This window comes from Sphaerodactylus townsendi, linkage group LG04, assembly GCF_021028975.2.
Source record: "Sphaerodactylus townsendi isolate TG3544 linkage group LG04, MPM_Stown_v2.3, whole genome shotgun sequence".
Classification (NCBI taxonomy): domain Eukaryota; kingdom Metazoa; phylum Chordata; class Lepidosauria; order Squamata; family Sphaerodactylidae; genus Sphaerodactylus; species Sphaerodactylus townsendi.
Genome location: NC_059428.1, coordinates 42,049,933 through 42,075,810, shown reverse-complemented (window position 1 = coordinate 42,075,810; position 25,878 = coordinate 42,049,933). Strand labels below are relative to the sequence as shown.

Here is a 25,878-nt window from a genome sequence, read left to right as displayed (position 1 = left end):
CAAGTCTTTAAGCGATGGTAAATCTCTGGAGCGGTGAGCATTTGTAGGGCCTCCCAAGAGAAGCCCAAGGAAAAGATCTTTTTTTCAATATGTAGCCACCATTTTGAAAGCTGAAGCTCTCTCATTTCTAACTGGGACAAACTGTTAGGGTCAGTGCAGAAACAAAGACGCAGCCAAAACTTAAAAGTTACAACCCATGCCCTTGTTTCTAATAATAATAAGGCTAATTCAGTGAGACTGAGTGGAAAAGTTGGATTCACTCCAGTGTCTCTTGCTGTCACAGTCTTCAGATTGTAAAAATACTTCCTTGTTTTTCCTAGGGGAAAAGTATCACCCAATACAATGCAGCATTATGTTTTAAAAACTTCAAGGCACACATGGTTTCAGATCAATCAGATATTACAGATTATATGCTACTTTTTATAGTAGGGAGTGTTCATGGAGTCTCGAGGCCAGCACTCATTAACTGGAGAACCAGGGTTGATTTCTCCACATGAAGCCTGCTGAGTGAGCTTGGGTCAGTCCAGAACTCTAAGCCATAACTCTTGAAAACCCTGCCATGTCAGCTGTGACTTGACAGTACACACACCCACATCTTATTTTAGGAGTTAGCTAATTGTAGATTTAAATCACAAACCATTTGAAATGCCTGATTTGAATCCAAAGGGGAATCTCAGCAAGTACACACTTTGAAAGCATTTTGTAATTGAATAGCATTATGACCACATTATGTAGACACAGCCGGGAACTAGTTAAAGCTAAACAAAATATATGTCTTTAAAAAGGGGGATATTTAATGTTATCAGAAAATGGATACCTTTATTACCTGGATCTTTTGGAAGGTATCCTGTCATTTTGCCAGTTTCACACCAATAGTTAATTTCTCAAGACTCGAGATGAAATGCAATTTAGCTGTTGTAGTGCCATATGACTTCCTAGGAATTCACTGAATAAACCTATTTTAGACTACCGGTAATAGAACTAATTCAACAAAATGAAACCTGGATAGGATAGGTTGAGTAATGAGATGGGATATTCAGATTTTGTTTCAGCTGTAAACTTAACAGATGGATGTTGATCAAGTGTTGTAGATAGTAATGCCCTCTGTGCCTGGAAGGAGAGTAAGGGCTATCAGCTACTAACTAAACAGTCACTTATGATGTAACTGAAAAAGCAGTGGGACTCCTCCCTAAGTACGCATACATAGGCCAGTGAAATCAGAATTATACTGCAAGCCTATGTCGTTACTGTACAGGACTATAGCATTGAGTCCTCCACCAGTGGAGGGTTTCCATTATCCAGCGGGATGGGGTGTATTGCTAATTCAAATAAAAACTCGGAGCCGATCTAAAAGTTTTGTGTAAATTGCCTCGGAAATCCTTCAACATAGAAAAGATCCAGGTAATAACCTGAACGAAGGAATAGGGGAGGGGAGTAGCATGAAGCAAATAGGAAAACAATCAATTTTCTGATTATTCTAACCTAGAATCATCCAACGCAAAGTGTCAAAGTCAGTAAATTTTACGACAGAAATGTGCTACTAAAAAGGTGGGTTATTACCGTCCTAGTTGACACTTATAGGAGATTGTGCTTGAACGTTAATGGGAAGTCCGCAAACTGAACAACTTTGCGATATATTGACGATATTTCTGTTTCGAAGACCATGTTCCCTCCATCACTGGGGAGAGGGACGCAGCAAGTTTTGCCCAATTTAAAGATGGTGGCGATAGTTACAGCCGGTTCTGCAGCAGAATTCACTGGACAACTTCTATCCTGGCAGCGCTAACCCGGTTCCAAAATGGCGCTGGAGCCCTAACCCACTTCCCTTCTCAGCTCCGCAAAGAGCTGGTCCCCATTTTCCTGGACTTCACTTCCGCTTGTGTAGCAGCCATTTTGTCTTTCCGTTGATCCCGCTGCCCGAGCTTCTTCCTCCCACCCGTCGCCGCGGACTGCGAAACTCCAGTTCCACCTCCCGGAGCCCGACTCAGTCCAGACTTGGGTTCTCCCCCCCCTCTTATTTTCCTATTTGCTTCATGCTACTCCCCCTCCCCTATTCCTTCGTTCAGGTTCTATCTAATCCCTGTGCCAGGAGAGTTCCCTAACCCACCCTGCTCAGCAAGGGCCCCCCCGCCCCGGTATCGCCCTGTGGGGGACCGCCAATGCCCCCCATCCCCGCCCTCCTGTTAGCGGCGACCCTCTTTCCTTGAAGGGCCGAGCCGCCCCCCTCTCTGGGCGCGCCATGTCGAGCGAGGAGAGCTACCTGGCCATCCTGCGCTACCTGACCAACGAGCGGGAGCCTTACGCGCCGGGCACCGAAGGCAACGCCAAGCGCAAGATCCGCAAGGCCGCCGCCTGCTACGTGGTGCGCGGCGGCACTCTCTACTACCAGCGCCGGCAGCGGGACCAGCAGCGCTTCGCCGAGCTCGAGGTGGTGTTGCAAGCCGAGCGCCGCGCCCGGCTTATTCGGGCCGCGCACCTGGAGGTCGACGGCACCCACCGCACCCGCCTGCAGACCTGGCAGCGCCTCTCCAGGCGGTACTGGTGGCGAGGTGAGGCGGCGGGCCGAGGGCAGGAGGGCTCGAGGTTGGGCCGGGGTGCCTGCTGGGTGGGAAGGGGCAGGGAGCATGCAGGACGCGCAGGACTCCCCTGGTCCAGGCGGAATGCGCCCCGGAGGAAACTTTGCTGGCCTCCTGGAATAAACTCCCTGGAAAAAGGGTTCCGCTCACAAATCGTCCTCGAATGGGAGCACTTCCAGCTCTGGAGAATCGGTTCCCTTTTATTCAGTCTTTTCATCGGAAATGGTGGCCTTTTGCCATAATATTTGCCACGCACAATTCTCGTCTGAGATGTTTTACGTTATCTCAGCAGATATTATAGCTGTCATGTTACGGAAGCCAGTGTTATTCCTAAACAGGACAGCCCAATCCCGTCTGCATTTAACCATCAGTTGGTTCTGATCTGGACTGACTAAGGGTTCATATATCTGGTGAAGACGCTGAAAGCTGATTCAGCAATAAGCAAAATGATATTTATGACTTGTAATAGACTAACAGTTAATCCAGTGGCAAGTAAAACCCCAAGTAAGTAACTATGGGAGGGAGGTAAGCATGTTTGAAACTGAAAGGTTTCTTGTGGACATTTTTCCTGGACTTGAACCCTCTTACTCAGATGTATTACATGTAAGTATTCTCAGCTGGCTGAATTATATTTATATCTGTAGAGTGGACTTTCAGCTAGCTGTGCATTTGAGCTGCATCTAATCTTTAAACTTGGGAATGCTTTCCATATCATTAAAGAGCTTCTTTTGTTGAAGTATTTGGAGCAAAAATAAGAATGGCTGTTTTCTGGCTTGTGTAATTGAATCTGCTTTGAAAGTTAAGGTACAGACCGTTGCAGTAGGGCATCTTGATTGGATTATTCTTTGAGGACATTAAGGTTACAAAGATTCTCTAGGAGCATCCAAACTGTTACCTAAAGGCCACCACTAGCCCACAGATTCTTTTCATCCATCTGTCAGAGTCAGCTAGCACACAGGTCCTTTTTGTGCCTCTACTAGCATGTTTGAAAATAAAAAAAAAAACAGTCATCTCTGAAGTGGCAAGGATTCAGCACCATGTATCCCTCAGATGCCAGACTGTGAAGAGGAGAGACTGTCCTCCTTGGACCCCACTCTTTTAGTAAACTATTGATCAGACTCCAATATTCTGTATTTGGGCAGGTTGGTTGATAGCCACCCAGGGATTTCTGGATGATGCAGATATTCTGGATCCATTTCAATGTGTCTTCAGACCTACGTGGGGGACAGAAACAGCCTTGTTTGCCCTAGTGGATGACCTGCGCCAGGAGCTAGACAAGGGAAGTGTGTCCCCGTTGGTTAGGCTGGACCTCTCAGCGACCTTTGATACCGTTGACCAAGTTTTCCTTCTGATCTGCCTGGTCAGACTAGGTCTTGGAGGCACTGTATTACAGTAGTTCCAGTCCTTTCTGGCAGGCCATTTTCAGAGGCTGCAGGATGCCTGTTCAACACCTTAGCCATTAATGTGTGGTGTCCCTTAGGGTTCCATTCTACTCCCCCCCCCCCAAAAAAAAAGGTACTTAACATCTATATGAGACTGGTGGGAGAGGTTATCTGGAGTTTTGAGGAGCAGTATGACACCCAGCTCTACCTCTGACTTTCATTGCAAGCTAGGGAGGCTGTGGAAATCCTCAACCAGTGCCTGGGATTGGTAACGATCTGAGTGAAGTTTAATTCAGACTGAATTAAACTGAAGTTTAATTAAACTGAAGTTTAATTCAGACAAGTCAGATGTGTTACTGGTTGTTTTTAAGACAAACTAGGGAATGGAATGGTTACCAGACTTGGATGGGGTTGCATACCACTTGAAGACACAGGTCTGTGGTTTGGGAGTGCTTCTAAATAGGGTCTTGGCGATAGCCAGAAATGCATTTTCCTGTCTACAGTTTATACGCCAAGTACGTCCCTACCTTGAACTGTTGAATCTAACTACTATAACAAATGCCTTAGTCATGTCCCATTTGGATTATTTTAATGTACTCTACGTAGGACTATCTCTGAAGAGTATTCAGCTCATATAAAATGCAACAGCTAGACTGCTGACAGGAGCCAGGTATAGGGACCATGTGTCCCCTTTACTACAACTATTGCACTGGCTACCAGTAATCTTTTGAGCCCAATTTAAAGTGCTGATTATTGCCTATAAAACCTCCACAGCTTTGAGGCAGGTTACCTGAAGGACCGCCTATTTCCATACAAATCTGCCTGGTTACTAAGATCATCCAGAGAAGGCTATCTCTCCATCCCACCTGTACATCTGGTGGGGACCTGGGAGAGAGCCTTCTTGGTGGTGGTACCCAGACTTTGGAATTCTCTTCCTACAGAATTCTGGTGTCCTCCTTCCTTGCTCTCCTGTTGTCAGGTGAAGGCTTATTTATTTAGTTTTTAACATCTAAATTACCGGTATCTAGCTGTTAACATCCAGCAGCTTTTAACATCTAGATTTTAGCAAGAAGCATTTTAGGTTTTGTAGGGTTTTTTAGTGACTTTTAAATGGTATAATATGATTTTAATGTGTTTTATTGTATTTCATTTGGTTTTATTGTTCTTGATTTTATTCCATTTTATTTCACTTCCTAAACCACCTTGAATATGGTTATACAAAGGTAGGATATAAATACTTTTAATGAATAAATAAATGTAGATATTGTAGAGCAGCTGAGCATGTGTGTCAAAGAAATAGACAGTGCTCTGGTGAAATCTATTAAATTGTTATTATGGGGTGGGGAGAGTGAGGTGTTTCTATATTACCTTACCTTCTCTGGGTGTTGGTTTTTAGAAGTCTGTAATAAGGGTCAAGGGAAAAGATGGCCAGCCCATAGTCAATAGGTTCAAAATAGCATTGGCAAAGCCTTTTTTATTTCACATGGAATAAGTTATTGTTTTCTAGACACAGTCGCAGCTGATGATTTGGCGGAGGTTGTAAAAGCAGGTATCAGTTACAAATATGTTCAAGGCGTACAGGCCAAGATTTGTCCTTGTTCAAACAGTAAAATGGACAAGCTCCAGCAAGTAGACAGTTTTCTGCTCAAATGAGAATGGGATTTAGAAAGTGGCCTAATCAAAGTGTTATCAAAGAGCTTTCTGTTCTGCTGATTCAACAAGAGACTAGCAGAACCCCCAAAAGGGAAATTCTGTGTTTTATAGAAATTCTGCAAGTTTCTTAACGCTTTGTGCATGATTGCCATGATATGACACATCTGCTAACATAGAGGGACAATTACAATTTCCGGGGTGCAGGATTGAATGCATGGATTTCTCATGCTGGCTAAGCTATGTAGAGATGTCTGTAGGAAAGTCTTGGCACTCGTTTTTTTGTTCCATTTTCTAATGGAAAGCTGAGTCATTATCTACTCTGTTTCACAAAAAGTAGCTGGCTATTATTTTCTGTTCATCGCATCTTTATATTTTAGTCTTTGTTTATACCACAAAAGATATGTATTTGAGCTTGGATCCAACCATCCTTTCTGCAAGTAAAAATAGGTATGCTCTGTCTCAAGGAAAGATGACAGTGCGGCGGCCTGTGGCAGAAGTTACAGCTGCATGTTTCTACTGCTGAAAATAGTTCAGATTCTCTTTTGCATTAGAGAATCTTATTTAAGTGCTGCCTCTACCAAAACCATTATTGTCTGCACTGTTAAACATAGACCTGGGGGTGGGGGGTGGGGGTGGGAGAGCATTTATATTGCTCTGGACAGCTATTAGTAAGACTTGCCTTTTTGTAAAGTTGTACTTGCCAGCCTTAGTTGGAATAAAAAATTGACTGCAAATCTATTATTACCAGGGGCGTATCTTGGGGTGGGTGGGGGTTATGCGACCCAGGCACCATTCGCCTCAGTCAGGTGGGAGGCGCATTTGCCCAACCTGCATTCTTCCCCCAGGCCAGGAGAAGGAAGTGGGGGCTGGTGGTGAATGAGAGTGCATGTGCAGGCAGGCTGGTGGCGAGGAAGAAAGACAGGTGGGGTGATCCACAGCCCTCAGGCGCCTCTCTCCCTCCCTCTCCCCCCCACCCCCATGTAGGCCAGGAAGAAGAGGAAGAAGAGTTTGGATTTATATCCTACCTTTCTCTCCTGTGAGGAGACACAAAGTGGCTTACAAGCTCCTTTCCCTTTCTCTCCCCACAACAGACACCTTGGGTGCTGTGTGGTTTCCGGGCTGTATGGCCGTGTTCTAGCAGCATTCTCTCCTGACGTTTCGCCTGCATCTGTGGCTGGCATCTTCAGAGCATCAGGATGATCCTCTGAAGATGCCAGCCACAGATGCAGGCGAAACGCCAGGAGAGAATGTTGCCAGAACACGGCCATACAGCCCGAAACCACACAGCACCCAAGTGATTCCGGGCCGGAAAGCCTTCGACAATACAACAGACACCTTGTGAGGCAGGTGGAACTGAGAGATTTCCGAAGAACTGTGATTAGCCCAAGGTCACCCAGCAGGAATGTAGGAGGTCGGAAACACATCTGATTCACCAGATAAGCCTCCGCTACTCAGGTGGAGGAGTGGGGAATCAAACCCAGTTCTCCAGGATTAGAAGCTAAGGAAGAGGGAAGCAGGGGCCACTGAGCGAAAGTGTGGCCACTCGTGCTGGCAGGCCAGCAACATCAAACAAGCACTACCCAGGGACTTACTGAGATCTTGTCTGTGGGAGGAAGTTGACTGTAAAGTTGCCAACCTTGGGGAAGGGGTGCTTCCAGATCTCCTAGAATTACAATTCTATTTCTATACTGCAGATATGAGTTCCCCTGGAAAAATGGCTGTGGTAATACATCCTTTCTGAGCTTGATCCACTCTTCCAAACTCCACACTTTATAGATTCCACTTCCAAATCTCCAAGAATTTCCCATGCTGGAGTTGGCACTATTGGTGGCCTGCTATGACCTATTCATTCAGCACTTTGCAAATAAAGTCTCTTGCACCTGTACCAATTTGAAGTCATTCTCCTAGTTACTTGAATATTGCCGGGCAGGGGTGGGGGATGTCTGACTGGGTCCTGAGACAGTGATGGCCTCTTTGAGAGAGTGGATAGTTGCTCTTACCTTCCAGCAGGTGGTGGTGCACACACCTTTAAAGAGGGGCTTATGCAGTTACCTTCTCATTCATTAATTTATTATAAATTATCAACTGTTTTGCTAAAAGGCTTCAGTTCTTGTTTTACACTTTATAGTTTACTGGAATGTGCTTTTAATTTTAAAAAAATATTGTAATTTTTAATATGTTTTTAAAGTGAGTTGTTAAGGAGTGGGGGTCCTTTCATTAATGGTTTCAGTACTGATTAGGACATTGCTTAGGTGGATATTACTATGATGCATTTAATTTCTAAGGTACAAAGAAGGTGCAGCTAATATTATAGTAGTTACGTAAATGATAGGTGTCAGATGTTTCATGGGGTGCACAGTGGTGGATTCAGCCTGTTTGCACCAGTTTGGTAGAACCGGTAGCTAATTTTTTGTCAAGCTCGGAGAACTGGTTGTAATCCCTCCACTGAGTCCTTTTCAGAACTGGTTGTTAAATTATTTGCATCCCACCACTGCGGTGTGCAATTTAAGATCTTTCCCTGGGCTCCATTTTCTGTAGATACTTCTGATTATTGCAAAGATTTTAAAGGCACTATGCAGTACAATTCCTTGCTTTTAAAAGGCACTTGTCATGAAGGAAAATAGTGTTATCTCTAGTTAAGTTTTTCTGTAGAATACTAATCATCTACATGAAAGACAAATTAGGTTGCCTGATTTATTGCTGAAGATACCTGAAAGACGATGAACAAAGCTTCATCCTTTCCTGTGTAAGTGAAGTCAAAAATTCAAAAGATTTTTATGCATTTCCTTAGGTATTCTAAAGCAAGTCAAAGATTACATTAAAGAATGTAGCAAGTGCCAAGAAAAAATTAGATCGCTCCAGATCCTTGTCAGATCCTTCTGAAATGTTGGAAGAGCTTGGATTAGACACAGCATTGCCTGAAGACAGCAATGAAACAGATGATGAATTAAGTAATTCTGCTCCTCGGCTCCCAGTTGCCTCACCAAAGCCTGTGAAAAGAAGCCAATAGCCAAACATGAGCTTGTATTTTGTAAGTTGCATTTAGGATATCTTGTACAGGGGTTAGTTTGGATTTTTATTTTATTCCCTTTAAAGAAACAAATTTAAAATAAGTCAAAATAAATTCATTCTGTGGCACAAAACACAAAGCTTTATTTTCATCCTTCTCTGAGTAGCTAACAAAATTTTAAATCTGGTGCATGGAGTAAGTGAAATTTCCACAAACATAAGAAATGGGGTAGTTTCCACTGACTCCTATCTTTCTGCTGCTGACTCCCCAGTTTGCCTCCCATTCTGCCGCTGACTGTCCCATGTCCCCTGGAGCAGCATTTCAGGAAGATCCATGGCACATGCTGGGGCAGCAGGAATTCTGTTTGTATCTTGCATGACTCAAAATTTAGGCTAAATCTAATCTGTGGCCCATGCTGAATGCAAATGTAGTCCTGGGAAGGAAACTTATTTCCTAGCTATTTATTGCAAAACATTTTAAACAGTTTGTTGAAAGTTAACGTGCTGCTTGTTGCATTTTGTTTTTAAATGCCAGGTGGATAGCAAAGGCCTGGTGAAACAGACTTCTTCAAAGCATTCTCAGTCGGTCTTGAACCAGCTGAACCAACAGCTGCTTTCCAGTCAATTTTGTGACGCTACTTTGCTCATTGAAGGAGAAGTGTACAAACTGCTTTTGGCAGCTAATAGCTTAGTACTTCAGGGAACTCTTCGAAAAAAGGAGCTGTTTCCAGTCACGAGCTGTCGTGGATCTTTCAGGTAAAATCTTCTGGCAAAACCATAAGGAAAATCAGTTCATTGAATAAGTATGTTCAAAGAGTGTTTGATCAAATATAAGTGGTGGACAACTTCTTGCTGTATTTTTTTTTTAAAGCTTGTGAATTATTTTTTCCTAGCAGAGCTGAGATTGTTGGTCAGTTTGGCTTGTTTGTTTTTTTTGTCCTTGTCCTCCAGTTACATCACCAAGCTTAAAGTAGGAATGTGCTTTATTTGAACAAATTTTCTACTAGCCTGTATCCTGCCTCTCCACTCAGCCAGGTTTGAATCCTCCCTCCAGCCTTCCTCCAGTTTAACTTCCTTTAGTGGAAGAGCTACTGACGCTTGATGAGGCCTTCATAGACAGCAGGAAGCCTTCAAACTTTGCTGAGTGCAGGTTGTTGCCCTTAATAATATGTAATTAAACTGTATTGATTTAGATTACTGACTTGTCACATGCTTCATCTGAATTTATGGAAATCTCCTGGAGTTACAGTAGAAGGAATATATAAGAAACTCTGTTTGCAGCTCTGGACCAGGCTCACCGTCTGAGGGAAAAGTGTTTCTCAATCATGCGAGTTGTAATGTTGAGAGCCTGTTACCAAATCATGCAATTGGCAGCTGCCACAGCTATAGTTCCTGTGTCTTTTGCTTACATTGAACAAGTGGTAATTGCACAAGCTGACCCAATGAGAATGGAAATATAGTGTCTTTTTCAGCTGTTGTACAACCAACTCTAGATAATTATCGAAACACTGACTCACGTTTTCCAAAATAAAGTTGCACGTAATACAAAGATGGTTTCATACGATGTACTGCAGTAGAGTTTCCTACATTTTATATATTTAGACTTGGGGAATTATGTTTTGCTTTAGAGCAAAGATTGGTTCCCACGCATGCCTCCATGAGGCTACAAACATGTAAAAAACCGCTGTTTCTGCTTGTAAGTGCTTCCAAAAGAAGAGAGAGGTCTCAATTTTACTAGAAGTGAAAACTGGCTATTATAGCTTCAGAAGGCTTCAAGTGCAATGTGATTTCCACAGTGTGTGCACAGTTGCTGCCACCACCTGCACACAGACCCTGGTTTCTGGAATCCTTCAGCTGTAGCTTCTAAGCCCTCTTCATTTTTCTTGTTTGTTTGAAGCAAGATACTCTTGTCTTGTGCCTATAGTTTGAAATTGTTGCTGCAGGCAGTAATTTTCTAGTAAAAACTCTCATTCGTTTTAAATTAAACTGGGGGATCATCTCTGCCAACTCTTCTGACATCTTATTTCTTATTTGGTGCAGGGTTTTGCAAGGCCAGCTTTCTCCCTTTATTGGAATTTGCTTATACCTCAGAATTGACTTTTGATTTTTGTAACATGGCAGAAGTGGCAGTGCTGGCTCGACATCTCTTCATGACGGAAGTCCTAGAAATCTGTGAAAATGTGCACAAACAAATGGAAGACAAACAAATCACGGTGTATCAGAAAGGGGATGTTCAGGTAGTTGAAGTAGCTCAGAATCTTTTAGAGCAGACTGAAAATGGGGCAAACCCTGCAGACAGCACTGAGCAGCCTTCACCCACAGACAATGAAGTCACAACTGTGAATGGAGCATATTCAAGCACTGAAGTGGACGAGGTGACTGCGCCAGAGGCTGTCCTGCAAACTATACCAGAACCCCCTGTGGACAATTCTCCAAAGTCTGTGGTGCATTCTACTGATATAGAAACAACTGAAAGTAATGTAAAAACACCAACGGAGGAAGGCATCACTGATCAGAGTGTATCTGTGGAGCAGTCTGAGGCTCCAGCAACAGAACAAGAAGTTGTCAGCATGCCAGCAGAAAGTGAGGCTGATAAAAATGTGAGCAGCGAACAAAACGTAAGCAGTGAATTAACTGCAGATGCTGCTGCTGAAGATTCCCAGGAAGGACTTAAGCGAAAACGCGGTAGGCCATGTAAAACACAAAGTGCTCCACTGCCTCAGTCACAGACCTCCGTTTCCAGTCAAGATGACACTTACAAAAGCAAGCTTCGCCAACGGTCTGTCAGCGAAGGTGGCTATATCAAGTTGCACAAGGGCATTGAGAAAAAACTGCAGAACAGAAAGTCGGCCAACAAATCAGCCATTCAACAGGTATAAGAAATACTGCTAGTAGGTTATCTTCTCTTTGGTTTCTCATGATGTCTTATGTCATGCAAACAGCTTTTTTTGATACTGTCTTTGTGTCACTGATTTTATCATTGGGTGTTCATTTGAACTAGCAGCTAACACCTTATTTTCTAACTAGGTTGCCATGAAGTTAGTGCAAAGAGGCAAAAAGATGAAGCAGCCCAAGAGAGACCCTGTGGAGCACAATGAGCCAGAAGCACAGCACAAATGTAGTGAATGTGGAATGGTTTTTCAGAGACGTTATGCCCTTATAATGCACACACTGAAACATGAAAGGACGAAAAATTACAAATGCCCAGTGAGTTGATCTTGAAGTACATCCTGAGTTGATGCATCTTCTGTAATCTTGCTAATCTGTGGGTTGAGGTCCTGCCAGTAGTTCCGGGGGTGGAGGTGATCAAAACTGATTTATTTCCCCACTGCAGCTGTGTCCCATGTGGCACTCTTTCCGTGTGGGTCCCACAGCCTGTGGCAGAGCCTTTTTGGAGATAAAAATATATTTTTCCCTCAAGCAGAGAAGCTGGTTGTATCCAACCCTGCATAATTGCTGTTTTAAGTATTGGGTTAATCTGGTTGTTTGTAGTCTAGCAATATTACTTGAAGTACTCTTTGGTTAGGTGCATTGGCTTTCTTTTCAGGAAACTTTCTGATTCTCTGCTTATTCTGATGATCTGATTGGTGTCTATTTCAGTCTTTTCCCAGATTAGCTTCTTAGAAGAAAATAACAATTCCAAAGTAAACATTAAGACTTTGTTACAGTCCTTCATTTTGATGATCGCATAGGTCACGCAGTCTTGAAGTATCACGTGGAAAATATAGCTTTTGTGTACTATATGTGGATTAATACGCATTAGTCTGAGTTTGAATAGTCTTTAAGAATTTCAGATTTCACTGGTCTATCAGAATCTCACCTTTGCATACATAGTGTTTGCAGACCTGGAAATAACTCAAAAAGGTGGTATCTATGTTTTTCTGTGACTTTGTGCTGAGATCATAATTATACCATCTGTGAGAAACTATTAATGCATTACTATTCTCAGGATGATCCTCTGAAGATGCCAGCCACAGATGCAGGCGAAACGTCAGGAGAGAATGCTGCTAGAACACGGCCATACAGCCCGGAAACCACACAGCACCCAAGTGATTCCGGCCGTGAAAGCCTTCGACAATACAACAGACACCTTGTGAGGCAGGTGGAACTGAGAGAGTTCTGAAGAACTGTGATTAGCCCAAGGTCACCCAGCAGGAATGTAGGAGTGCGGAAACACATCTGGTTCACCAGATAAGCCTCTGCCACTCAGGTGGAGGAGTAGGGAATCAAACCCAGTTCTCCAGATTAGAAGCTAAGGAAGAGGAAGCAGGGGCCACTGAGCGAGTGTGTGCGCACTGTGCTGGCAGGCCAGCAACATCAAACAAGCACTACCCAGGGACTTACTGAGATCTTGTCTGTGGGAGGAAGTTGACTGTAAAGTTGCCAACCTTGGGGGAAGGGGGTGCTTCCAGATCTCCTAGAATTACAATTTATTTCTATACTGCAGATATGAGTTCCCCTGGAGAAAATGGCTGTGGTAATACATCCTTTCTGAGCTTGATCCACTCTTCCAAACTCCACACTTTATAGATTCCACTTCCAAATCTCCAAGAATTTCCCATGCTGGAGTTGGCACTATTGGTGGCCTGCTATGACCTATTCATTCAGCACTTTGCAAATAAAGTCTCTTGCACCTGTACCAATTTGAAGTCATTCTCCTAGTTACTTGAATATTGCCGGGGGCAGGGGTGGGGGGATGTCTGACTGGGTCCTGGAGACAGTGATGGCCTCTTTGAGAGAGTGGATAGTTGCTCTTACCTTCCAGCAGGTGGTGGTGCACACACCTTTAAAGAGTGGGGCGATGCAGTTACCTTCTCATTCATTAATTTATTATAAATTATCAACTGTTTTTGCTAAAAGGCTTCAGTTCTTGTTTTACACTTTATAGTTTACTGGAATGTGCTTTTTAATTTTAAAAATATTGTAATTTTTAATATGTTTTTAAAGTGAGTTGTTAAGGAGTGGGGTCCTTTCATTAATGGTTTCAGTACTGATTAGGACATTGCTTAGGTGGATATTACTATGATGCATTTAATTTCTAAGGTACAAAGAAGGTGCAGCTAATATTATAGTAGTTACGTAAATGATAGGTGTCAGATGTTTGCGGGGGGTGCACAGTGGTGGGATTCAGCCTGTTTGCACCAGTTTGGTAGAACCGGTAGCTAATTTTTTGTCAAGCTCGGAGAACTGGTTGTAATCCCTCCACTGAGTCCTTTCAGAACTGGTTGTTAAATTATTTGCATCCCACCACTGCGTGTGTGCAATTTAAGATCTTTCCCTGGGCTCCATTTTCTGTAGATACGCCCCTGATTATTGCAAAGATTTTAAAGGCACTATGCAGTACACTCCTTTGCTTTAAAAGGCACTTGTCATGAAGGAAAATAGTGTTATCTCTCGCAAGTTAAGTTTTTTCTGTAGAATACTAATCATCTACATGAAAGACAAATTAGGTTGCCTGATTTATTGCTGAAGATACCTGAAAGACGATGAACAAAGCCATCCTTTCCTGTGTAAGTGAAGTCAAAAATTCAAAAGATTTTTTATGCATTTCCTTAGGTATTCTAAAGCAAGTCAAAGATTACATTAAAGAATGTAGCAAGTGCCAAGAAAAATTAGATCGTTCCAGATCCTTGTCAGATCCTTCTGAAATGTTGGAAGAGCTTGGATTAGACACAGCATTGCCTGAAGACAGCAATGAAACAGATGATGAATTAAGTAATTCTGCCTCGCTCCCAGTTGCCTCACCAAAGCCTGTGAAAAAGAAGCCAATAGCCAAACATGAGCTTGTATTTGTAAGTTGCATTTAGGATATCTTGTACAGGGGGTTAGTTTGGATTTTTATTTTTTTATTCCCTTAAAGAAACAAATTTAAAATAAGTCAAAATAAATTCATTCTGTGGCACAAACACAAAGCTTTATTTTCATCCTTCTCTGAGTAGCTAACAAAATTTTAAATCTGGTGGGCGGAGTAAGTGAAATTTCCACAAACATAAGAAATGGGGTAGTTTCCACTGACTCCTATCTTTCTGCTGCTGACTCCCCCAGTTTGCCTCCCATTCTGCCGCTGACTGTCCCATGTCCCCCTGGAGCAGCATTTCAGGAAGATCCATGGCTGCGCTGGGGCAGCAGGAATTCTGTTTGTATCTTGCATGACTCGAAAATTTAGGCTAAATCTAATCTGTGGCCCATGCTGAATGCAAAATGTAGTCCTGGGAAGGAAACTTATTTCCTAGCTATTTATTGCAAACATTTTAAACAGTTTGTTGAAAGTTAACGTGCTGCTTGTTGCATTTTGTTTTAAATGCCAGGTGGATAGCAAAGGCCTGGTGAAACAGACTTCTTCAAAGCATTCTCAGTCGGTCTTGAACCAGCTGAACCAACAGCGGCTTTCCAGTCAATTTTGTGACGTCACTTTGCTCATTGAAGGAGAAGTGTACAAAGCGCACAAATCCGTTTTGGCAGCTAATAGCGAGTACTTCAGGGAACTCTTCGTCGAAAAAGGAGCTGTTTCCAGTCACGAAGCTGTCGTGGATCTTTCAGGTAAAATCTTCTGGCAAAAACCATAAGGAAAATCAGTTCATTGAATAAGTATGTTCAAAGAGTGTTTGATCAAATATAAGTGGTGGACAACTTCTTGCTGTATTTTTTTTTAAAGCTTGTGAATTATTTTTTTCCTAGCAGAGCTGAGATTGTTGGCCGTTTGGCTTGTTTTTGTCCTTGTCCTCTCCAGTTACATCGACCAAGTTTAAAGTAGGAATGTGCTTTATTTGAACAAATTTTCTCTACTAGCCTGTATCCTGCCTCTCCACTCAGCCAGGTTTGAATCCTCCCTCCAGCCTTCCTCCAGTTTAACTTCCTTTAGTGGAAGAGCTACTGACGCTTGATGAGGCCTTCATAGACAGCAGGAAGCCTTCAGACTTTGCTGAGTGCAGGTTGTTGCCCTTAATAATATGTAATTAAACTGTATTGATTTAGATTACTGACTTGTCACATGCTTCATCTGAATTTATGGAAATCTCCTGGAGTTACAGTAGAAGGAATATAAACTCTGCCTAGCTCTGGACCAGGCTCTCCGCCGGTCTGAGGGAAAAAGTGTTTCTCAATCATGCGAGTTGTAATGTTGAGAGCCTGTTACCAAATCATGCAATTGGCAGCTGCCACAGCTATAGTTCCTGTGTCTTTTGCTTACATTGAACAAGTGGTAATTGCACAAGCTGACCCAATGAGAATGGAAATATAGTGTCTTTTTCAGCTGTTGTACAACCAACTCTAGATAATTATCGAAACACTGACTCACGTTTTCCAAAATAAAGTTGCACGTAATACAAAGATGGTTTCATACGATGTACTGCAGTAGAGTTTCCTACATTTTATATATTTAGACTTGGGGAATTATGTTTTGCTTTAGAGCAAAGATTGGTTCCCACGCATGCCTCCATGAGGCTACAAACATGTAAAAAACCGCTGTTTCTGCTTGTAAGTGCTTCCAAAAGAAGAGAGAGGTCTCAATTTTACTAGAAGTGAAAACTGGCTATTATAGCTTCAGAAGGCTGGTACGGTGCAATGAAGGATTTCCACAGTGTGTGCACAGTTGCTGCCACCACTGCACACAGACCCTGGTTTCTGGAATCCTTCAGCTGTAGCTTCTAAGCCCTCTTCATTTTTCTTGTTTGTTTGAAGCAAGATACTCTTGTCTTGTGCCTATAGTTTGAAATTGTTGCTGCAGGCAGTAATTTTCTAGTAAAAACTCTCATTCATTTTAAATTAAACTGGGGGATCATCTCTGCCAACTCTTCTGACATCTTATTTCTTATTTGGTGCAGGGTTTTGCAAGGCCAGCTTTCTCCCTTTATTGGAATTTGCTTATACCTCAAGGAGTGACTTTTTTTGATTTTTTGTAACATGGCAGAGAAGTGGCAGTGCTGGCTCGACATCTCTTCATGTGAAGTCCTAGAAATCTGTGAAAATATTGCACAAACAAATGGAAGACAAACAAATCACGATTGTATCAGAAAGGGGATGTTCAGGTAGTTGAAGTAGCTCAGAATCTTTTAGAGCAGACTGAAAATGGGGCAAACCCTGCAGACAGCACTGAGCAGCCTTCACCCACAGACAATGAAGTCACAACTGTGAATGGAGCATATTCAAGCACTGAAATTGGACGAGGTGACACAAGCAGAGGCTGTCCTGCAAACTATACCAGAACCCCCTGTGGACAATTCTCCAAAGTCTGTGGTGCATTCTACTGATATAGAAACAACTGAAAGTAATGTAAAAACACCAACGGAGGAAGGCATCACAGATCAGAGTGTATCTGTGGAGCAGTCTGAGGCTCCAGCAACAGAACAAGAAGTTGTCAGCATGCCAGCAGAAAGTGAGGCTGATAAAAATGTGAGCAGCGAACAAAACGTAAGCAGTGAATTAACTGCAGATGCTGCTGCTGAAGATTCCCAGGAAGGACTTAAGCGAAAACGCGGTAGGCCATGTAAAACACAAAGTGCTCCACTGCCTCAGTCACAGACCTCCGTTTCCAGTCAAGATGACACTTACAAAAGCAAGCTTCGCCAACGGTCTGTCAGCGAAGGTGGCTATATCAAGTTGCACAAGGGCATTGAGAAAAAACTGCAGAACAGAAAGTCGGCCAACAAATCAGCCATTCAACAGGTATAAGAAATACTGCTAGTAGGTTATCTTCTCTTTGGTTTCTCATGATGTCTTATGTCATGCAAACAGCTTTTTTTGATACTGTCTTTGTGTCACTGATTTTATCATTGGGTGTTCATTTGAACTAGCAGCTAACACCTTATTTTCTAACTAGGTTGCCATGAAGTTAGTGCAAAGAGGCAAAAAGATGAAGCAGCCCAAGAGAGACCCTGTAGGAGCCTAGTGAGGCAGAAGCACAGCACAAATGTAGTGAATGTGGAATGGTTTTTCAGAGGCGTTATGCCCCTTATAATGCACACACTGAAACATGAAAGGACGAAAAATTACAAATGCGAGTGAGTTGATGCTTGAAGTACATCCTGAGTTGATGCATCTTCTGTAATCTTGCTAATCTGTGGGTTGAGGTCCTGCCAGTAGTTCGAGAGGGGTGGAGGTGGTCAAAACTGATTTATTTCCCCACGGCAGCGGTGTCCCATGTGGCACTCTTTCATTAATGGGTCCCACAGCTAATGGCAGAGCCTTTTTGGAGATAAGTATATATTTTTTTTCCCTCAAACAGAGAAGCTGGTTGTATCCAACCCTACATAATTGCTGTTTTAAGTATTGGGTTAATCTGGTTGTTTGTAGTCTAGCAATATTACTTGAAGTACTCTTTGGTTAGGTGCATTGGCTTTCTTTTCAGGAAACTTTCTGATTCTCTGCTTATTCTGATGATCTGATTGGTGTCTATTTCAGTCTTTTCCCAGATTAGCTTCTTAGAAGAAAATAACAATTCCAAAGTAAACATTAAGACTTTGTTACAGTCCTTCATTTTGATGATTGCATAGGTCACGCAGTCTTGAAGTATCACGTGGAAAATATAGCTTTTGTGTACTATATGTGGATTAATACGCATTAGTCTGAGTTTGAATAGTCTTTAAGAATTTCAGATTTCACTGGTCTATCAGAATCTCACCTTTGCATACATAGTGTTTGCAGACCTGGAAATAACTCAAAAAGGTGGTATCTATGTTTTTCTGTGACTTTGTGCTGAGATCATAATTATACCATCTGTGAGAAACTAATGCACATTTTTGTTGTCCTAGCTGTGCAAAAAAGAGTTCCAGTATGGTGCCTCATTACGAGCTCACCTTGTTCGTCATACCCGAAAAAACGAAGTGACTGTTGCGACTGCTAGTATTGAAGAGAGTGGCACAGCTGCAAAGGGCAGAACTAAACGGGAGTTTATATGTGACATATGTGGAAGAAGTTTGCCTAAATTCTATTCTCTGAGAATTCATATGCTGAAACATACAGGTGTAAAACCACATGCATGTAAGGTAAAAATAAAACTGTTTCTTAATGTCCTCACTTTCTTGATGCAACTTTTGCCTATTCTAGCCATTTTACTAAAACTCAATTACTAACAAAGGATGAAACTTCAAATCTTGTATATAAATTCTTAAATAATCAGGAAAAGGATCGCTTTAGGAATAAAGGCAGAGGTGCTGGGGATCTTTGTTGAAATTAGTTAATGGATTATATTCATAGAAGGAGCAATGATACTGTTTGTTACATTTTTCTCCCAGTGCTTTCTGACTCTGTGGAAAGTTGATCTCTAGAATTGTGAGTTCTATGGGAACAAACAGCCGCATGGTTTTGCGGGGGGTGGAGGCTGCAGTGCAGAGGCTAGAAAGCACCAAATCTCCCTTTTACCAGAAGTGCCAGGCGGGGGACTGTTAAGTTCTCCCACTTTCCCCTCTCACTGCAATAGCTGACTTCTTAGTCCATTCAGATCTTGTGATCCAAGGAATCAACACTTCTGGGATTGGAAAAGACTGCTGAGGAGGAGGGATATGGCAGAAGTCTGCATCTGCTAGCAACCTCTATTGACTGCTCTATGGAACCATCCCAGTACCTGTTTTTGGTACTTCACAAGAAGGACTAAAATTCCTGTTATCCTTTTACTGACCTGGACTGAAATTTAAGATCTTTGAAAGTACAGTCACTGATTCCTCTGGTGCCTTAACTATTATTTCGACATGAGGGCTGGTAACTTGTTCATACATTGTGTTCCAATCTATAGACTTGCACCACTAACGGTAACAATTTTCTCCAGCGAAGGAAACTCATCGGTCAGTGAGAGGTTTTTGTGTGGGAAGAAGGTGCCACAGTTAGTGGAATGGATCCATAGGATCTAACTCTGAGTTAGTGAGTCTTTTGGTGTTCATTATGTATTTGCAGGTATACTGTTAGTGTTGTGGGATAGTTGATGGAGCTGTGCTCTTTGCAGCTGAAAGTTTGAAATAAAAATTGATGCATTTTCAAGAGGATTCTAAAAGTACTGGTTAACATCTCAGTTTGATTTATAATTTAAACATTGGCAATATTTTCATGCACCTAAAACAGACCTCTTAAGTATTCTTAAGCTTGCGCTTCCTTCTGAGTTTCTGTTCTTCAGTGGAATTTTGTCATCTTCAGCCAATACAGATTTTGTCCTTTTCTGGAACAATCTAGTTCCTATTGCAACAAAAGGTATTAGGGAAATAGGCTATATTAGGTCCAAGTACATTCCATTAAGTTCGTTTATCATTACATGTTTTTGTCTGTTTGGGAAGGCATTGACATTCCTGCTGACAATTTTGTGTCTTATAGATGTGTGGTAAATCATTTACCTACAAGCATGGTTTAAAGATGCATCTTGCACTTCATGAGGCACAGAAACAGTTTAAATGTGAATTGTGTGAGAAGTCATTTGTCACAAAACGAAGCCTTCAGGAGCATGTGAGCATTCACACAGGTAAAACTGAATATGTTTTTCCAGAAACCCTCAGACAAGGATCTGGCTTGTGATTTCAAACGGAGATGTGAAATTAGATTTTTCATAAACTTTCGGCCAGAAAGCCGAGTGAGCTGAAGACTAGAACTCTCTTCTGGTAGATTACCTGAGACAGTGGGTACTTATTCACCCTATTGTTGGAATCTACTGCATTCTGTCTGTCCTGTATTGGATTCCAGTCAGCTTTTTATTCTCTCACTGGTGGTTTGGTAGCCTTTCAGTTAGGATTGCTGAGGAGCCATCACTCATCCCTAACAGACACGTGTTGCCTCGATCATAAACCTGTTACCAGAGCTCAAGTCAGTTCCACTGGGGCCTATTTTGACAATATGCAGTGGTCCAGCTAACAGATGAATGAGGGAAAGATTTCTATACCGTCCTATCCCCGGAACCCCTTGGAAATAGGGCGGTATTGAAATTAGATGGATGGATGGATGGATGGTTCGCCCCCTCCCCCCCACAGCTCCCCTCCCCCCATTTACCAGACTGCTGACCCCCAAAATTTGATGTTGGGATGGGGGGAGGCCAGGGAAGTCAGTAGCTTCTTTCAGAAAGAGGCTTTGGAAAGCCTCTTCACTCCTCCACTCCATGGCTCGTTCTGTCCTGGGAGACTCTCCCAAGAGAGGGGAACCCATGGGGTTTTCAGAGCCATGACCAACCTAGCCCCTTTGCAGCCCAGGCTGGCTGAATCTTTGAAAACTCCATGGCTGTTTCTCTCCTGGGAGACCCTCCCAGGAGAGGGGGACCCAGGGGGCTTTCTATTTAAAAAAATCTCCAAATAATACCATCATTTGGAATGTCTGTATGACATGACATCAGCCAATCCGATAGCAACAGTACTTGCCTGCAGGCAACAACCTTTTAAAATTTAGCATTGACCACCTACTCTTGATTCTACATGCCTGAACATACGCTGAGCATAGTTTGATCAGTTTAATGTTTATGCAGTTCTACAGTATCAATTGCAGTGAGGTTTTGTGTTTCACAGTATAATGTTCATTAATTGCATTTCAACTCTTGTTTTATTAGGAGAATCAAAATACTTTTGTTCACACTGTGGAAAATCTTTCCATAGAGCTTCAGGACTTAGTAAGCATATAAAGAAGCACCAGCCAAAACCTGAAATTCGTGGATATCAATGTACTCAGTAAGTTTTAATAGAAATTTGAGCCAGTAGAAGTAAGGTTTTATTTTGCTAATATCGTTGGATATTGAGAGAGATGTGTCTGTTGCTTTCAGTGAAGATGACCCAAATTGGATAAGGGAACAATGATTGAAGTTATTTCTATTTCTGAAAGAGTGCCAGCTTTCTCCGAGAAAATCAGTAGCTTCAAACAGTCTTATTTTTTTTAATTACATGAAAATGCTTTACTTCTTATTGCTATAAATTAAATAAAGAAATCCCTGCAAGTTTTAATTTTTGTTTCAGTTCATCCAATTTCTTCTCTCACTTTTTAAATAAAGGAGAGCATACCATTTCAAAAACGTTAGTTCTGTGAGTCTCATTAAATTAATTACAATATTTTAATCAATCCACTGCTTCATATGAACCCTAACAAGGAATCCATAGTTAGCCAGTTCCAAGTTATCTCTGGCTTGTGCATAGAAAGTTCAGATCATATACAAGAGAAAGTGTGAGGACTTGCACCAGTGAGCAAATTTGAAAATCTACTGGCTCTTTGTGTGGGAAGTAAAGTTCAGGCCAATTAATTATGCAGGCCTTTCAAAAGTGGCATCTCATTTTTTTATGGCTTGTAGAATTCCACCTGTGATAGTGTAACAGTTTATCATGTGCTTTGATGAATGGATGCTATTTTCAGTGGGAAAAAATCAAGTTGAATATCTGTCTGTTAGAAGTGTGATAATAAAACATGTTCTAAGATGCCAAATAAAGACTTTGTCTTTAAAATCAGCCTGTTCACTCAAAATCCACACAGGTAATTACTCAAACACTCATCTACTATAACATAGCAAACTGCACTGTGATGCTAATCTACTGGTTCTGTCTTCATTGGGATTGTTTTTACATTGGAACATAAAGAAGTGTAAACTGTGTTTTGTTCCTTTAACATATAAGCACCTTTAACATATAGTCATGCGTACTTCCAGATGTGAGAAAAGTTTCTACGAACTTCGAGATCTCCGTCAGCATATGAATAAGCATCTTGGGGTGAAACCATTCCAGTGTGAATTTTGTGGAAAGTGCTACAGCTGGAAGAAAGATTGGTATTCTCATGTGAAGTCACATTCTGTTACAGATCCCTACAAGTAAGTAAAGATAACCTGCTCATGTTATGAATGCTCAGATGAAAGTTCCCTGGGCAAGATTATATTTTGTAACTTGGTTCATGCAGAATGGGACACATGCACTGGTGAAACTTGTTGAGAGTCAAACCATTCATTAGTGTCTATATTATCTACTCTGACTAGCAGCCAAGGGTTCAGGTGGAGGTCTTCCCATCATCTACCGCCATCCTTTTAACTGGAGATGTTGTGGATCGAACCTGCATGCAGAAGATATATTCTGCCATTGAACCAGAGCTCCACCATAGGGAAGTCCTTGAATGCATTTTAAAGGGTTTCCAGGATCACAGCTAAGGTGCCTGATGAAATGAATTGTAAAACCTTTTCTCATAAATGTTGCACATAGCTCTTGAACCTTCACTTTTTTCAGGTGCAATGTCTGTGGCAAAGAATTCTATGAGAAAGCTTTGTTCAGAAGACATGTCAAAAAAGCCACTCATGGAAAGAAAGGGAGAGCCAAACAAAACTTGGAACGTGTATGTGAACATTGTGGGAGGAAATTCACTCAGCTGCGGGAATACAGAAGACACATGAATAACCATGAAGGTAGCTGTGACATTTTGATTAGAGAAATAAATCATAATCCGGTTTATTTAATTTAGAAACAACAAGGTATCCTGTTGGGTCCAGAGAAAAGAACGTTCAAGGACGTTTGCAGATGCAGATGTTTCCTTCCCTCAACTTCTCCCCCCCCCCCCCCCCATTCTGTGATACATCCAAGATGCTGACAGGCAGTCATAGAATACACATGGACAAAAAAGTGATCCTGGAGACTGTGGTGAGATGGAGCCAAACTAAACCTCATCTTTCAGTAGTATTTCTGTGTACCCAGACAAACTGGGGTGGAGTAGGACAACAATGAGGGAAATTGCCTCCAACTAACTTGGCACACAGCTCTCTCTTTTCATTGTTGCCCCACTCCATCCTGACTTGTGGGTTTTTTGGTCCATATGGGTCCCTCAGCTTCTAGCATCAACTCAAGAGTTGCCTGTGGAGACAGTAATAACTAGAAAGGTCCACATCAGGGTTTGCTTTCCGCTAGTAATTAATCGGATCCAAACTATGATGTTGGAGGGAAAAATAATTCCTGTTAATATTTCTTTTACATTATCGGAAACATTATGAGTTTGATATAAACATATTCTCTTTGCAGAGTCCAGAACAAATAAATATGCAACATCTAGATATCTATTACTGTCTTAACCCCATAAAAGTTGTTTGTATCTTTGTAGCACAGACAATAGCATCCAAGTATATTTCATGATCCCTTCCAGTAGGATCTGTTTCTTATCTGTTTGATAGTGTTAAAGAATGTTACATATCAAGTATCAGATGCAAAAACTCAGAGCAGCTGTGGCTGAGAATGATGTACCTTGGCATGAAGACATAAACTAGTAAGAAAGATCCTTTTAGAATCAGTGTCTTACATTACAGTCTGTGGAAACTGAGCCCCTCGAGAGCTTGCTATCTACGTTCTTTTGCAGAGATTTTGCTCAGCCTCCCAAAAGGTTTTAACTTGTTTTATTTGTCACATTTTGTTGGCTAGGAGTTAAACCCTTCGAATGTCTCACCTGTGGAGTGGCCTGGGCTGATGCACGTTCTTTAAAGCGGCACGTGAGGTCACATACTGGAGAACGACCTTATGTTTGTCCGGTGTGCAACGAAGCCTACATCGATGCCCGTACCTTGAGGAAGCATATGACCAAATTCCACCGGGATTATGTACCTTGTAAAATTATGCTGGAAAAGGACACACTGCAGTTTCACAATCAAGGGACACAAGTGGAGCATGCCATCAGTATTTTAACATCTAATGCAGCAGAACAAGAAACAGAGATGTGTGGTGAAGAGATGTGTGGTGAAGAAATTGAGACAGTTGTAGTAACTGAAGAAACTCTTGACTCTGTTGCAGCTACTGAAGAGTGCACAACAGTTTCTACTCTTTCTGACCAAAGTATCATGCAGGTAGTCAATTATGTGTTGGCACAACAGCAAGGACAGAAAATAGCTGAGGTTACAGAAGCTATTCAGACTGTAGAAGTTGAAGTAGAACATGTTTCTGATCCGGACTGAACACAAATGTTCTCTAATGCAGGATGACTTCAATGGAACAGCATGCAGCTGTCAAATTATTACCAGTCAGAATGGCTGGATGTCTAAAGTAATACAAAAGTATCAGAACTCTGTTTGAGTTTCTTCACTGTATAATACCAACGTGTGTAAATAAAATTGGAGGCCTGAACCATAAACTGATCTTGTACTAAGATTACTGCATCCATTGTAATCACTTCATTAAAAAGTAATCTAAAAATAAAGTCTTCTGTGTGATGGTGGTAGGTTTGCCGTAGGTTTTCTTCCTTTGCAGACTTTGTGTGTGTATACACACACGCAAACACAGTTGTTTAATTCATTGAAGTAATTCATTATACCAAAGATTTGTGTGAGTCACAACTCTACCCCCACCCCCATGGTAGCCATACTTACTCACAAGGCATACTGAAGGCCAGGATGGGGCTGTGCTCTTGAAGCTAATCATGAGTCATTTGCCAATACAGGTGAATATTGTGGTCATGGGCATGATTGTGTAAGATAGTCTGATATGCTCATTTATACTTTTTTTTGTACTTAAGTCTAGCATACACAGATGGTGGAAAGCTGTGTTTTGTGAAGTTTTCTGATGGAAATTAAGTTGTAATCAAGTGTGATCTTTGCAACTGTCCACTAAGTGGCAGGTAGCCTCACAGAGAAACTAATATACATGCATTTGTAAATTCCCCCTTTTGTTGTCTTTTGCATAACCTAAGGTTGCAGTTTATGAAACAAAATATGTTTGTACATTTTATTTATATGAAGTTTTTGTGAAATTATGCTGTAATTAAAGAAATATAATACCAAAAGGAACTAAAGAACTAAAGTAGTGTTGTATATATGAAAACTTATTTTTGAACATTATAAAGTTTGGCTGATAAGATGACAGAACGAATGTTTTTGAAGTCTCTTGTGGAACATTCAGATTAGGTTAACATTATTATATTTCCTGCAGCTGGATTTGTGTCTGCTACTAAGCCATAGGTCACGACTGAGTCTAAACAGAAAAGTAGAATTGTTTGTAACTGTGCAATACTGTGTGTGTCTTGCCAAGTCATGGCTGATTTATGATGATCTGTAGGATTTTCTAAGCAAGAAAAGTTCAGTGGTGGTTTGCTAATGCCTACCTCCACATAACTTCTCCTGTATTCCTTGCAGAGCTCCCATCTCATTTCTAACCAAGCATGAGCCTTATTTTCTGAGATCTGATGAGCCTGTAGCTATCGAGGTCAGGGTGCAATACTATGGATCAGTAACAAAATATTCAGCAAAATTTAGATATAAACTATTATCTTGAAATAGAAAAAAAACCCCGCATTTATGCTAAGGATGGAAAGCTGCTCTTGCACACTAGTATATATTGCGTATAATTTGTGCTCTAGAA

General features: G+C 41.7%; 1 protein-coding gene across 1 annotated transcript; it reads left to right on the top strand.

Annotated features, from left to right (window-relative positions):
• The first annotated feature begins 1,891 nt into the window (after nucleotides 1-1,891).
• ZBTB11 (zinc finger and BTB domain containing 11) lies at nucleotides 1,892-25,307 on the top strand. Its single transcript, XM_048494996.1, is given in 14 exon segments — nucleotides 1,892-2,549; nucleotides 8,403-8,455; nucleotides 8,457-8,567; nucleotides 8,570-8,665; nucleotides 9,156-9,311; nucleotides 9,313-9,376; nucleotides 10,661-11,493; nucleotides 11,648-11,827; nucleotides 18,370-18,603; nucleotides 19,919-20,063; nucleotides 21,132-21,249; nucleotides 22,212-22,370; nucleotides 22,777-22,952; nucleotides 23,953-25,307. Coding segments are annotated over 14 exon segments (3,162 nt in total). The 5' UTR covers nucleotides 1,892-2,239; the 3' UTR covers nucleotides 24,480-25,307.
• The last annotated feature ends 571 nt before the right edge of the window (nucleotides 25,308-25,878 follow it).